Source organism: Aulonocara stuartgranti, assembly GCF_965226115.1.
Source record: "Aulonocara stuartgranti genome assembly, chromosome: 12".
Taxonomy (NCBI): Eukaryota; Metazoa; Chordata; class Actinopteri; order Cichliformes; family Cichlidae; genus Aulonocara; species Aulonocara stuartgranti.
The window spans coordinates 25482496-25498197 of NC_138948.1; the positions used below are offsets into that span (position 1 = coordinate 25482496).

The window sequence follows — 15702 nt, forward strand, 5'->3', positions numbered from 1 at the left end:
AAAAGGATCACTTCAACTTTTTGCTGCTAAAGGTGGTTCGAGAAGCTATTAAATCATGTGGTGTACTTTCACAGGACTGTAGAGAGTCTTGTTATGTTTTTCACATAACTATATAAACATTTGGGGTATTTCTGGGTATTTTTTTAGGTATTGGACGTATTATTTTCATGAAAAAAAAAAAGATCTGACTTTTGTTTTCTTGCTTGTTATGTATGCCCTGGAGAAGGTGAACTCAAATGTAAATTTTAAGCTGATTAGATTACATCACTAATGCATCACTAATGAACATTGGAGTCCGTCTTGGGGAACAATGTGCAGTGGTACATGATGCCAGCTGCTCCTCTCCAAAAGCAGCTAAACATGCAGTTTCAGTCCTCTGTACAAACAAGGAATGCCACATAATAATAAAATCAAATGCTCCCATCAAGAAAATCTCTCACCTCTCGTGTGCAAGTTAAATTGCTAGCTAAATCGTGCTTAATGCTGACTCTTGTCATCATGCTTTGCAGTATTAGGAAAATAAATCAGCAAAGACATGCAGCTGAGTGAGTGAAAAGGCCTTGTTCTACCTCCAGCCAGGCACACAAACCATTTAAATCTCTTCCTCCCTCTGTGCTTTTATTCCCCAAATGTAATTACAAGCCTGGTGGTGGTGGCTACTGTGGCCTAGGCAGTCTGCAGAACACGGCATCAACACCAGCACTTTGCGGGATCAAAAGACAGGGCTATCCCTCCAAAGCACTTTCGCACCTCACTGCTCCATAGAAAGTGGCTCCTCCGAGCGACACCAGACTAACCCCATGCTTTCAGCACCACTGGGTGCTTTGCTTCAGCCGCAGGTGGACAGAACTGGTCTTCCTGATAAAGACTAAAAGGAGGATTTCAGCACTGGGCTGTATTACACATTCATAAAAAACATTACCCACATATGCACACAAATACACGTAGACTCAAAACCACGCATGTGCACACTACCTCCCACTGTGACAGAGATTTAAGACAATGAGGATGGTAAGCTCCCTTAGTGCAACATGATGGAAACCAAATCCCAGAAACATTCCATTCTCCGTCCCATTTGAGATGTGTGCACCTCCTGGGGTGACGCTGTTCCTGTTTTAAATGTGTGCAACTCCGCGAGTGAAGGCAGAACAATCAAAACCAAATTGCCTAATTAGTTTTCTTGAGTTGGAAAATTCCCCAAGATGAGCATTACTGACGGCATTCATTTGCAGGTAATGCGGACAACTAAGAACAAGGCTGACTACAAAAAAAACAAAACAAAACACAATGGCAGATGAGAGATCAGCGGCATTCCAGGTTTAGCACTGGGATGTGGTGCAGAGGACACAGGAAGGGACATTCCAGAAATAATCGCCGCTTTTAAAGGCATGTTTTGTTGGTGACGCTGGGCTACCTGCCAGTGGTGCCTTCAGCTGTGAGCACGTGCCATGGGACTCTGATTGACAGAGAGGGTAAATAGTTGCTAGCGGGGGCCCTGATTGTATCTTTCGCCTGTGGCAGAACAGGAGCCAGAGTAGAAGGGTGATTGGCTTTTGTTACAGCCCTTCAGCCACGAATTAGGCTGGCATCTCAGCCAAGCATCGCACACACACACACACAAGTAACCCCCCCCCCCCCCTTCTTGTAAATAAATAAACAAAATAATAGAAAAAAGCACATCTATTTCTTCTTCTTTAGCACAGGCGTTCCTAGAAAAATAAAAGAAATCACATCACATTTTGGTGAAAAACACACTGAAGGAATTTAAGGGAAAAGCGGGTGCTCGGGGAATAAGGAGGCAGAGCTAGAAAGAGAGAGAGCAGAGAGGCGAATATGTTTACCAAACACTCTGCAGGGACTGGGTTGGAATTTGAAGGCCTGATTTTTTTCTGGAATGCCTCTTGTGTTCAGGTCACGCAATGTAAGAGGGGGATTCGCCAACGTAGGAGGAAGACTCCACTAAACTCCCTAAGCACGAGTCGATTTCTACTTCCATCAGTCATGGGCAGGAATGATTGGGGGGGGGCACACGCCAGTGTGGCTTGAAACAAAGTGGATTTTTGTCCACGTTCGATTGCCCACTTCACACTGGAGTGACGGAGCAATCACAGGCCACTTCTGCACTGCCATTTAGCAACAGGATGGAGGCTTCACAGCCATAACATATGCCTTACTGCTGCTTAATAAAGGCAAGTTCCCTGCTTTAGAAGACAAGAAGAAGAGAGCCACAAGGGGACGGAAATGAAAAAGGAGGGGTGGAAAGGAGGATGGAGTTAGAGCTACAGCTGAGCCAACACCAACAACTATTACATGACTCATCTCACATCTGCAGCAACAAATGGCCAAATGAAGGTGGACTGTACTCAGTCTTACACCAGCCTACTGAGCAATATATCCAATAGACACACAGGAGAATAAATAAGACTAGATTCTTTAAGTAACACTTCCTGTGTGTTGTATTGCTGTGTAACCTTTGAATTTTCTTACTGTATAAGATCTTGGCATAATGACACACCAGCCGGCACATACATTTTTTTTGTGCAGTGTCCACAGTTCTGACACTACATCAGCACACACAGTCTATATACAGTATATGGCATCCAATAAACAAGTGAAGTACACACTAGAGACAAGCCCATAGAAAGCTTATCATCTCTGGGAACATGGGATTCCTGCACAGTCCGGGTTACAACCATAAAGTGATTTCTCTTGTGCATCTCATCTGAGCTCCAGGCATACATGTGCAAACACACAAACTGCACACACATACAAAGACAACACTGAAAAAGGTCCCTTTTGTCTGCTCAACACTGATGAAAAGCTACCCACTGCGAACTTCAATCACATTCGAAAATGAGTTGGAGACATGCTGTAACCCCGACAGCGTCATTAAGCCTGTCAGTCAGTCCCGCAGAGTGAAGGGAGGGTGGGGAAAACAGCCAACGGCCTTCTTCAGTGTGGTGTGTAGCCCCGAACGAGACCCGGAGGTACCAAGAGCCCCTCCTGTGCTGGATCTATGTCTGGCACTGGCATAATGAAGCTATATGATTATGGATTCTTCATTGTATGTCCATAAACCCCCAAATGCCAAACACCCAGACAAAGAAATCATGCATATTTTTAATGGTGTTCATGGTAAATGATAATACACACTATCATGAGAAATGATAGCTAAACCCCATCAAATATATGTTCCCACGCATTAGAGCCCATGTGGTGCACACACACAAACACACACACAAACACGCAGTCAGAGAAACACACACTGCATAGAGCAAGATAAGCCTCCGTGTGCTGTCAGAGGCTAGTGTGTGATTGGCCTCCGCGGAGCTACTGCTTCTCTCATCATTAACTCTTCAGAGGATCACGCAACTCTAATCACGCTAAGCCTCTCCGAATGGCGATGAAGTCAAAAACGTGCCCGTGCACATATTCACAAACACCCAGCTCACACATATGCATGCGGGCAAATGCTTTCACCGCAATCACAAAACATAGCGCACACAAACAGCTGTGTGCAGTCTGTAAAAGCAAGTCTGGTATCAAAAACAATATGAACCAATTATGGCTAATTTGCAGGAGAAATATCAAAAACTAAAATTCCCTTTTCCAGTCAAGGATGTAATTTCCTCCGAGTATGGGAACAATATGTGCACCTCACTGTTCAACGGCCTGTTTTTGTTACTCAGTTTTTACATTTTGCATTTAATTAAATAGGTAAATTACTACTACTTTAAGTTGTGTTAGCTCATTAATAATGCAGGACGGTTAAACAGTACTTTATTTACTATGAAATCAAAACTTACTGCTCTGTCCACCGTAATTAAATCTCAGGATAAATGGTCCATCAGTGTACTTGTGTGCGTCTGCATGTCTGATGAGAGCCAATCCAACCTGAGATGGACACACCTGGTCAGAAGCAAAAGCCAACTAACTCTACCAACAGCACCAGCAATAGCAACTTAGTTCTGAGTAAGGAAGCAATAAAATGAACCAGACGACTGTTTACCTCTGAGACTTCTACTGAATATGCTACACTTAAGGCTGCACATTCAAGAGATTTTTCCAAAACTGATGTGTAGCCAGCTAATTCCTGACTTGACTGTTATTTAGAGACCAAACCACGTGTGCTGCAAGGTCAAGTATAAGCAGAACCCAGAGGGCTTCATCCCCTCCTAAGATGGAGTACTTTCATTTCACGCACTTGGGGCATCGTATTTTCTCTCCATTTTATTGCTCTCTCTGATGGCTTTCCACAAAGACACAATCCACCTCCTCATACAGTAACCGGGGCTCCCGTCCAAGAAAGCCTCTGGAAGTTCTGGATACCGTGCCACAAGGACAAGAACGCTGACACTGCTGTAAGTCGGGACAAAAGCTAAAGATAAGAGTGGTGAGAGACAAAGCGACAAAGAGAACAAATCTCAGCGTATAGGAGTTGTGCGGAAGCTTGCGCCAAACCAAACTGAGGAGCTATAATCCCCCGTCTTTGGCGTGATGTCAGGGAGTCATGCAAAAAGACCATTTCCTCACTGTGCAAATATGCCGCCTCCTACATCCCTGTGTGTGCAGCAGCTATATATAATGTAAACATCAAATGCTTGTAGCTGCACTGACCTCTCTGACTCCCACGGGAGACCTCTTGTTCACGTGTAGCACAGAAACCATTTGGAAAACACACATGGACTTGTCCAAAACTCTGAATTTCACCTTATCTCTAAGGACAAACTCATCCTTTTTACAGATGGCTGAATAGCGACGTCCTATTTTTGGCTTTACTCTTTAAATACAGGAGAAAAGGAAAACACAGAGGGGAGGGAGCATTTCTTTCCAACGCAACCTGTTTCAGTGAAAGAAGAAAGGGAAACTTTTTACAGCCACAGGATTAAAACATGGATAATATTGTAAAGTTCCTCCTTGTGCTACCAAAACAGGTCTGACCCATAACGGTGCTGACACAGGACCTCTTGCTGTATCCTATAGTGTCACCAGTGGATCCTTTGAGTTGTTGGGTGGGGCTTCAGAGGTTCTGGTGTGTTTCAGCACAGCCAGAGGATGATGCTCATTCACATTGTTGTCTTGGCAGTTTGGAGGCTGGGTCAGTGTGTCAGGGTCTTTGTGTTGTTCATCAAACCATTCCAGAGCAGCTTGAGCATCATAGTCTCACTGGGAGAGGCCACTGCCTTCAGGAACTGCCATAGAGGAGTGGTGGTGGTGGTGGTGGTGGGGGGGGGGGGGGGGGGGGGTTGTAGAGTGTTTAGGTGATTGATACATGTCAAAGTATTGTTCGGATGAGTTTCCAAGCAGAATATTGCCTTTTAACAAAATCCCCTGTTCAACTTACTTGTCAGTGGCCTTATAGATTATTTGAGATTTATAACAGTGAAATGAAATATAGAAACTCGTGTATTTATTTCATGCCATGAGGGTTCTGTCAACTTTTTGGCTGATGACAGCAGGCACTTGGTTATATTTATAAATGGCCAATCATTTTCACAGTCGCACTGACTAATCAAGGGCTAGTAATCGCTCCAGTGGGTTTAGCTGGGCCACTGCCCAGAAGAGATTGTTGGTCTACACCACTGACTGTGCCTAACCTCGAGCCTCTACCGCTAATGACCAATTAGCATGTATCCTTTTCTGCATATTGACGCAAGGCAAATGGTATCAGCTCAGAATGCCTGTTAAAGGGGCTGAAAACAAGCACCGCCAACAGAATCGTATGCATCAAATGTCCGCTCCAGAGGACATCTTCTAAATGCAAACGTGCACAGATCTGTTGATCTGCCAGTGTGTAGGTAGAGGGTGGCTGTGGAGGGAGTTTCCTTGGATTTGTAGCTCTCCCTTGTCACAACAATGTCTTTTTACCCCAGGGCTGCTGACATGATTCATGAGCCAGACTTGATGTGGTGTTGGTGTGCAGGCCAGATAAAACTAATATAGGTTTCTGTGCTGGAGTGTGCTTTACAAGTTACTGTAGCTAAGCAGCCATTTCACACTGCTGAGCTAGAAATAGGTCTTACTGTAGCTAAATCAACCCAGCCCACCCATCACCAACCTTCAATGCAGACGGTATTACACAGCGCACACATAATTTTACACACACGTTCAATAAAGACACACACACATATTCCTGCTCTGCTTCTCTCCTTTTCCCCCTTTCCTCACTCTCTGTGTTTCTTTATTCCTTTCATAGCTACTTTCAGTGGACCTCCACCTGTCCTTTTGCCCCCACCCTTTTCCAAGTACCTCTCTTTCCTTTGCTCCTTCTCCTTCATTAAAATGGACTTCCTAAAGCCTCCATTCGTCTTGCTGACAGCTCCACTATCGATTGGGCCGGAGAAAGGGATGCAGTTCCAGAGCTTTAAATGGCTCTCTGGCCAGCCTGGATGAGGGCTGGGCTGGACTAGGGCCAGGTTTAAGTGGGAGGTCTGTCCAGAATCTAGAGCGTGACACATTTCTGGTCACCGGTGAAGAACACTAAGATTGACCCGATGGCATTTATCCGAATTTACATGAGAATGACTCACCGAATGTGTAATAAGGATTACACCGATGTGACGAGATAATGAATTAATCCCTGACTAAAAGACAACACATTATCCAGGCTGCCTGGACCACTTGAAATCTCCCCAGAAAGCAAGCACTACAGTGGGAGTATTCAAAATATTGGTAAGGAGAGCTAGGAGTTTTTCTGTTGGGTACTCCAGCATCCAATTTATTTCAATCAAAGCCATGTAGATTAATGGTGCACTGGCTGGCACCTTTAATCAGGCTTCATCCCTTATTGTTACACATTTTCTAAGGGAAGATGAGTTGGCACCTTCCATCTTCATCCCTCTTGCCGTGCGACATCAATCTCTCTGCACAGATTAATGAGCGGACATTTGATTTTCCCAATGATTAAAATTTCTACGGCGTACTCAGTGTCCTGAGGCGCAGCGGAAACTGCAAGGAGCACGATGGATTGTCTCCGGAGTGTCTGACGATCGCTATCTGCGTATGTCAGTGATGATCATAAAGTGCATCACAACAGCATGTCAGGAAACACTGCTTATTTGTTATTTAATCACTCGCCACTGATTGGAGCAGCAAGGGATGAAAAGATAGACAAGGTTTGTTGTTTAAGACAAATTGCTCAACTTCCCAATTCTGCGAAGTTCAATCCACACAAGGAACTATAGAGTTTAAGTCTTGTTAGAGTAGCATTAGAGACAGGGATTGTGATGCTTCTGCATTGATTCTTTAACCAGTAAATCAAAGAGACCATGCAACATCCAGATTTGCTGTCAATTTAAAAAAGCCAAGCCCATGATAGCAAATAATCCTGCAACACTGCACTGTCTCTGCTCTTTCTAAAGGCAATGCTCACAGAGAATATAGCGATATGGTGTGTGATTCTATAAAAGCAGACATAGAGAAGGAAAGAAAATTACACGAAGATGGGGGGAAATGGAAGAGAAGAAACGAAAAGAAGTGGAGGTGATGTGGAAGGGTAGAGGAAAGGAGAAATGGAGCACGGGGCACTGAGGAAGGAAAGAGGGAGGAGGCGGCAGGGAGCACTAGTCGATATAACGGCAGTCATTCATCTCTCTGACAGCCTTCCAAATGCTCCACTGGGGGAGACACAACACTGCGTCACCTCGAATGCAGCAAATGCACAGTACAAATACACACGCCTGCATACGTGTGCATACATACACATGGTGATGATGCCTGGACTCTGGTGTGCATGAAAGTCCATGTTCTGGGTCAGTAGTGTGTTAGGGGACAAATCAGTACACACACCATAATACTGGAACAGTATAAAGGTGGAAACCATCATCCCCCCCCCCCCCCCAATCTTATATTGTGCTTCATGTTTGTTTGCACACTGAAAAGCTCCAAGACTAACATGCACATGAACAGGACATGACACACTTACATCACACTAGAATATGGGAGCACAGATGTGTGCTGAAAATAAAGCACACACACACGCAATCCTTGTACCTCGGCTCTGGTCACGGCCCATTGGCTGATGCCTGCCGTCCATCTCTCATGATTCATGGCTAAGCGAGCGGCTGCAGAGCAGTTCTAAACCAGTGGGCCGAGGAGAGCCTGTGTGTCATTAAGGCAAAGCGAGCTGGACATGCTGCACTACAGCCAGCTCTGTGCCTCAGCACAGCACAGCAGGAGGTGAGGAAGCAAATACTTCTGTGCAAGGTAGTATTGCTCATAGTGGTTTTAATATCAACAGTTGAGTGCCCTCACAAAGCCACCTTTCCCTGTGAAGCGTGCACTGTAAGAAACAGGTGTGTTGTCTTTTATTTAGTTAGACAGCAATCTCTTCCTGCCCCCACCCAGCATTTCTGCTAAATTAACCCCTCTAATCATCCCCAAATCCTTTTTAATCAACAAAGCAGTGAAGGTTACAGAAAAAAGACAAGGGTGCCAAGCTGCCCCCCTCCCCTTCCATCCTCTATTAGCGTGGGCCCCAAGACGAGTGGTGGAGGCACACGTCCATACACTAATGACTCCTTAATGATCCCCTCCTCTGCTGGAGTGCTGACAAACACTGACAAACCCAGACCCTGACAAGAGGAACACCCACACTTAGTCCTCTGCCTCACCCCTTATTTAGAGGCTCATCTCTCAGCCCTCAGCCTCATTATACCAGCTAGGGTCCAGCAGGATCCATACAGCCCCAAACAAGCAGCAAGATAAACACCCATGACGAAACAGTCCGTGTCATTTTCAGCGTGAGGGGCAAATTCCTTGCAGCAGATGGCGTGAAAGGGAAGGAGAGCTTAGATGAACAAAGCCAGAATTAAAAGGAGAATGGTGGTGGAAGATGAAGTAGTAGTGTGGGGGCCTATGGAAAAAAAGGACAAAAAAAAACATTGTTTGTATCCTTCTCTGATTGTGATTTCCATTTCAGTTTGGGGTTGGGGGAGTCAGCAGTGGAGACTCTTTTTAACATCACACAAAACATAATTATCGAGTGCACCACTGCCAGCCCGCCTCAGTTTCTCCTAAATACTCACAGCCCAAATTAGGGGTTACCTCCTTCTAGTTAAACCTACTATTTAAGATGAAAACGTCACAGACAAACAGAAGAGGCGGCAAACAGGAGTATTGAGAGGAAAGACCTAGTTTAACAGCTTTGTTTCACAATGACAGAGAGAGCCTTTGTTAAATATGGTTACTGGCAGGCCTTGGAAAAAGCCAGGTGTGGAAACTGGGACAAAACAAAAGTTGGAAACGACACAGACACAGCTACAAAGACTAGCAAGTTAGCTTATGTTTTATCTGTTCTGCATATATCTGACAGCTTAAATTCTGCTTAAGGTTATTTCCAAAAAGCAGTGAGCTAAAGAAAAACACTAACTTCACGCTAGCCAATGACCTCACTGGTTTGGACTGCAGCTCCTGTTCCCATTCGTGGATGACAGAGCATTTATTCTTTGAGCCTTTACCCCGCCTCTGCTGTCTTTTCTGTTTTGTTTGCTCTTTTCCAGTTCTTCATCATTTCAGATTCATAACGATGAGCTATTATTGCCACACTGGTCAGCCGAAAGCAGGGATCTAACAGGATGCCTGACTTTTCTGCTGAACTGTGCCATAAAGAGCCACAACAGAGATTTTCCACTGTTATTAGAAGATGAAAAGACATCCTAGGCCTGGCGTCTTTACTGACATTACAGAATCCAGGTACTGTACTGCCTCTTGAGTTATAGACAAGCCTCATATGGGATCCCTGTTTTCTGTCTGTCGCTGCTCCTTCATCACAGACAGGAAACTGTGCACCATGTTGCAGAGAACAGTAGCTACTGTGGCACAGCTTTGATTTATGTCTACTACTGTCAGTTGTGTTATTAGTACCACTATTAGCACACATACGCGATGAGGTATATGTTACCTTGTCACAAACGTTAAGCCATATAACCTCTTTACGTGATTACGAGTTTACCCATGTTCATAACAACTTATTGAATTTTTGCATGCGGTAGCTATAACTTCTGTTTGTTAGACTACTCATCAGAGTTATAGAACCATGGTAACAATGCTACTGCAGCATTCTCCAAAAAAGATATTTTATTTCAAGGCAAAAATAAAAGTGAACAAGTATAACTGTAATGAAAATGATGAGTTATTAATTCCTCATTGTACAAAGAACCAATAAGGCTAAGAATAGTAACCATTAAAGTCCACTTTTAGCTCCCCCCCTGTACCATATCTGGCTACATTTGATTTTTTGAGTTGTTTGACTTCTCCTAATGATATCACCACATGCTCAGATGTCAGTAATTAACTTAATGAGTGCAATCTTACTATAATCTGTATCCATAACGACTTAAGAATGCAATGTTTTGGATATAACCCTTGTACTCTGATTAGCTTGGGCGAGCATCCCACTATGGGAACCTTTCTGTGAGCCCTAATTAGCAGCTCAAATACACCAGCCATGACTGACTGGCACTTGTGACACCAATGCAGGAAAAGTTGGGATTCCCCTACTATATATTAAGCTGACTAACAGTCAGTTCCTTGTTTCTATAGCAAAGACACTGGCTATTAGATTTTCACTACCTAACTATCCATAAGTTTTATTTATATAGCATTCATTTGAAATCTTTCTACGGGGAAAATACTGATTCCTGGATTATCTCCAGTTACACTTGATAGAGGAGGGTCCTCATCCTAAAAAGAGCCTGCATTAAGGCTTGGGTGCACTGGGGTCAGTGACCCAATCCTTAAGTGGACATCTTACTTAAAAACACTAGAGGACAGGCCCAGCATGCAGCTATGCATGTTGTTTGAGAGAAACTCCCTTTAAGTGTGTGGACAAGGTTGTCAGGTCCCTGGTGGAATGTTCACACAGGCCATCAGGACACTAAAGACTTCCTCTACAATACACTATTTTTTATTTAGTAGAAATAATTCTGTATAGACACAAGTTATCCCATGTGTGGTTTTGACAAAAGAAACAAAACAAAATCCACAGTGCACAGACTGGACACTGACGACTATGTGAACAACAGTGAGAAAGAGGAAAGGGCAGCGAGCTGCATGTATAAACACAAGCTTATGCTTTCTGTGAAAAATGCAGGATTAGGCTGCATGCTGACCTTGATTTTCCTGAGGGTAACTGCGTGTATGTTTGATACACAGAAAGTACATGAATCTCCGCTATGTGCTGAGCTGTTGCCTTAGCCTTCTCAAAAAAGGTCCTGCAAAAATGACAGCAAACGTCCCACAGAGCACTGAAAAGGACAGGTTTTGATTCTTAGCACCAGCCCAAAAACACATACCAATTACTTTTATAAAGCATCCTAGTTAATGACGCTCTGTTATTGATACTTAGAGGTAGAGTAAGTAGTTGTTACAGGGTATTTAACAGGAAAAAATAATATTCTATTCATAAATAAGCATTGAAAAGTGTGTAATTATATCTGCCAACAAATTGATGCTTTCTCAAAAATTTAGAACTAATACATTAAAAATACATAGCAGTGGTGGAACCGCAGTGTTGCCCAGCAAACTTGTATTCGTGGACTGAGATGGAAATTGCTGTTTTACCTAATCGGGTTTTATGTATGTAGCTATAGACCAGCCATACAGAGAGAACACCTTATGAGTTACTTTGAATTTAAAAATCACAAAAAGCACTGTCAGACATTTGTACTTGTATATTTTCATGATCGTTTCTCATGATGTCGTTCTCTTGCACTTCTTCATCTGCCTCCTCCACCACTGCTCTCTCTCATCCCTAATTACCACCTCATCTTCCTCATCTTCACCTCAGCCTCATCTCCTGAATTGAAGTTTATTTATTTCCAATATTGCCGCAATTACTTATTGTCAGCAGACTAGACCAGTGACCCTCCCATCTCCAAACAGCTGACAACTCGCTGGCTAAACAACAACAATAACTGGTTATAAGCAAACAGCATACCAGCTAACATCAGGTCTGAGTGTCCTAAAAATCACACATTTTCACATCGTATGAGAGTTTATACACTAAACTCATGATTTAGTCATAACTAACTAATGGCTTATGGACACTATCAGGCCTTGCTAGAAAGCTTATGCAGCTTGTGAAAGTCACTATTTTCCCAGGCCAGCAGCACTGATACCTGCTGAAAGGCTTCCCTAATACCTTTAGCACAGATGCTGATAGGTTTCCGTGATGAAGAAGAAGAGGTTTCTGAGTAGAGTTGTGTTAGTCTAATATATAGGAGGAGTCATTCCTGACATAGCTATCACTAATGCCAACTAATCAGGGCCGGTATAATCGGATTTGGGCTTCTGATGTCACCCAGGACCAGTTCCCATGGTGAGACAGAAAACAAATACTATGGAAAAGAAAAACCTCCAGGAGCTGCAATGACCTGAATTTGATTTTGAATATAAGAGTGCTATCAAACGTAGGAAAAAGAGGATATAAACACATGCATGTCCATATTAGATCCAAGCATTTTAGCTTCATGATTAAAACCTTAGGCTTAACGCAATCAAAACCCACATCCAACATTAACTCAGTTCCATTGTCCGCAACATTTTTTTTCCTAAATGAACCATTTCACCAGGTGATTTCATTATTGTCTCCAGGAAATTTACTAAACAATTCAAGTTGTTACAAGTCACCAATGGCACAAATTCCCAATGTTCCCTGAGAATCTATGCATCATCTCCTGCTTGAGGGCCTTCATAACACCCTTAGACTGCAGGCCAGACACTGGAAATCCAGGCAGCAACAACATCCTTCCTCGGGCCTCTAGGAAGTGACCTCAGCTTCAGAAAGGCCAGATAAAAAAATCCACATCAGGAACAAAAACACCAGGCTGACTGTAATGAGCTCTCCACTCGGCTCCAGTGTGTTCTGAGGGAGACCAGGTGGTGTGACACACATATGACTCTGATTAAGGGGCCTTTAGATGAACAAGAGGACAAGGGGGGCAAGTAGGGCTGGCTGTGCAGGGGGCAATCGAGACCTTGCGCATATGAGGCAACGATTAATGCTGTTCAATGACCTCCAATAGACCCAAAGATGTTCCTGCAGACATGAGTGGTCAGTTTCCCACTTGTGTTTCACATATAGAAGCACTGTTTCTGCACTGTTTTCTTTTAAGAAGCGACAGTGAAGTGACAGCACAGGCCTTAGTGGCAGATAGTCTGATATACTTCTCTGCAGTCTTTAGATGTCACTACAAACTCTGGCCAGAAGAACTATCTCATGTCTATATCTCATATAATCAAAACATTTCTTTTTAGCAGAACAGTCAAATAGCTGAGAGCAGTCAACGCCTTACATGTGTTGCCTGTATCCCTCACTAACATCAAATAACAGAGAGGTTTCACTCTGGCGTCTGTAGGCTTATAATCTGACTTGTGCTCTGCACATGTCCTCAGAATGTGAGAGTGAAAGATGTCAAGGGCACCTCTGGCCTCATTTTCAACAGTTAGTTTCATCCTGGCGCATTGTGCCACGTCTGGCTGGACCGTTTAAATGTCTCCCGATATCAGGCAGCATAAACAAGCAGGCCTGCCTGTTGGGAAGGATAAGGAATGAAGGGGAAACAGAGGCCATTCTTCTGCATGTGCGACAGGAATTGTGTTGGAACAAGCACCTGTCAACCCCCACCAATGACCGCAGAGAGAGGGAGAGAGAAGCAGATGACAGAGCAAGGAGAGAAAGAGGGCACCAATTGAAAGAAAAGTGGATCAGTCTGTCCAACTTTTTTCCTCCCTCTCCTTCATGTTCTTCTCTCCTTCCAACTCCTCCTTTCTCTCGCTGCCTCAAACAACTTAATCTCTCTAAATTACATTCCAAAGCAGGCATATGCTCCAAAGTCCCAGACTTACTGCTTCACAAACCAGATACACATCTACATAATATCTGCATAAATACTTTGCATTGATAATAAGGAGAAACAGCTGCCAAGGCTATCCTACTGCCCTTTATTACAACTTCCTCATTCTTCGTCCTCCGCCATCACCTTCACTTGTTCTCTACATTAACTTGACGCCAGTTTTTTCTTTTTTTTAAATAGACAAAGCGGAGCAGCATCTCTGTGACCTTCAGCCTCCACCTTCAAGTACCCTCTAAAAGACAGAGCTGAAGAATGCTAGGCACAGCACAATTTCACAACTACAACATGATAAGAGACTCAGGGAGAGAGAAAAAGGGAAAGAATGGTAGTAACATCAATTTATCGCCCTCTGAGATGACAGCTATTCCGCTCTATCCGTTTCAAGACTGCTGCAATTTGTGCGTTTCTTACCTCTCTGTCCTTTAACTTCATGGCCAGAACCAGCTGGTTGCGATGGTTGGTCAGCGCTTCACGGTAGTTCCCCTTGGAGAAGAATGCCGAGCCCAGATTCCCGTGAGCACGGCATTCCCCTGTTTGGTCACCTGAAGAGGGAAAACCACAAGGGATGAGAATGAAATTTCAAGAGTTAACAAATAAAATTTACAGTATAGCTCAGAGGATTGCAAACCAGTCGGTGATTATTTCACATCATTCCACTGTCACTGTCAAACAGGGACGTGATGAACCACATCTATGCCACTGACATGCCATTACACCCTTAAAAGGGAAAGTGCCGTTATAACCCGTTATAAGTTCTCCACAGTAGAGTGCCTTTTCTGACAGCTGGTAGTGTTGATCTCAATGCTCCAGAGGGTGAAAGGGGAAAGCCTTATTATTTCTTCCTGACAGAGAGGCCCCACAGACAGGGCCAAAGTAAAGCACAAGTCTCTGTGCTCTACCTGAGAACCAGAGCTCCTTATCTGCAGCTGTGCTGCCCAGTCATGTGTCAAACTGTGTGGGGGTAAAAAGAGTGGAGCCAGTCTGTGCTACTCCCTGTTTTCATTTTTTCCTATCTTCCCTTCAGAAGTTTTTTCCCTTTCCTTTCCTGTCTTTCTCACCTTTTCATATGTTAATCCCAAACGGGCAAATCCATACTTACTGCAGGCATTATTTATTTTTGAGCAAACAAAATAGAAAATTCCAAGCAGCGACTGGAATTTGACCATTTTAGTGGAATATATTCAGATGGAAAGATACACAAAAGAGACAAAAAAGAAATAAACTTCACTGGAAGGTCACACTAACAACTTTTATACTAGAACTCATCACGATACACAAGAATTAGTCTAAAATATTTGCTACATTGGACATGTACAGACTACTTTGTAGAGTGCACGTGCCTGTTATGCGTTACCGGGCAAAACAAGCTCTTCAGTTTTTTGTTTTGTTCTGAACCTCGAATTTTTGAACTGTGTTTGTGTGACATGGGTAAGTTAAATGGACTGGTACTTATACAGCGCCTTCCTTCTCAGCTGAGTACTTAAAGTGCTTTCTACTGCAAGTCTTATTCACCCAATCACACACACATTCATACGACGCTTTTATCTTTGCCTGAGCACTTTCTAACATTCGCACGCACGCGCACACACGCGCACACACGCGCACACACGCTCCGATGGATGCATCAAGAGCAACTCAGGTATGAAAGTAAGCAGAGACGCAGTACATGAGTTATGTAAGGCTGGAGTTGAGGACAAGAATGCGTTTTGATTAGGGCTAGCATTAGCATGCTGTAATGCTTACAGTGATAATCTATGTGGCTAAACATACTGACAAGGTGATCGCTAACAGCCAAAGCTTAATGCTCAAACACTGTTCAGACTGTCCTCGTGCTTACATCTACTTT

The 15702-nt window shown here is 43.7% G+C and overlaps 1 protein-coding gene across 6 annotated transcripts in view; it reads right to left on the bottom strand.

Moving 5' to 3' along the window:
* The window catches only part of LOC309718523 (tetratricopeptide repeat protein 28-like), a 190854-nt gene that overhangs the window by 50029 nt on the left and 125123 nt on the right, over positions 1 to 15702 (bottom strand). For all 6 annotated transcript variants that reach the window (XM_082553855.1, XM_082553857.1, XM_082553856.1 and 3 more), the window contains one exon: positions 14268 to 14398. In XM_082553855.1, coding sequence (XP_082409981.1) covers positions 14268 to 14398 — 131 coding nt within the window. The remainder of the gene's footprint in view (positions 1 to 14267; positions 14399 to 15702) is intronic.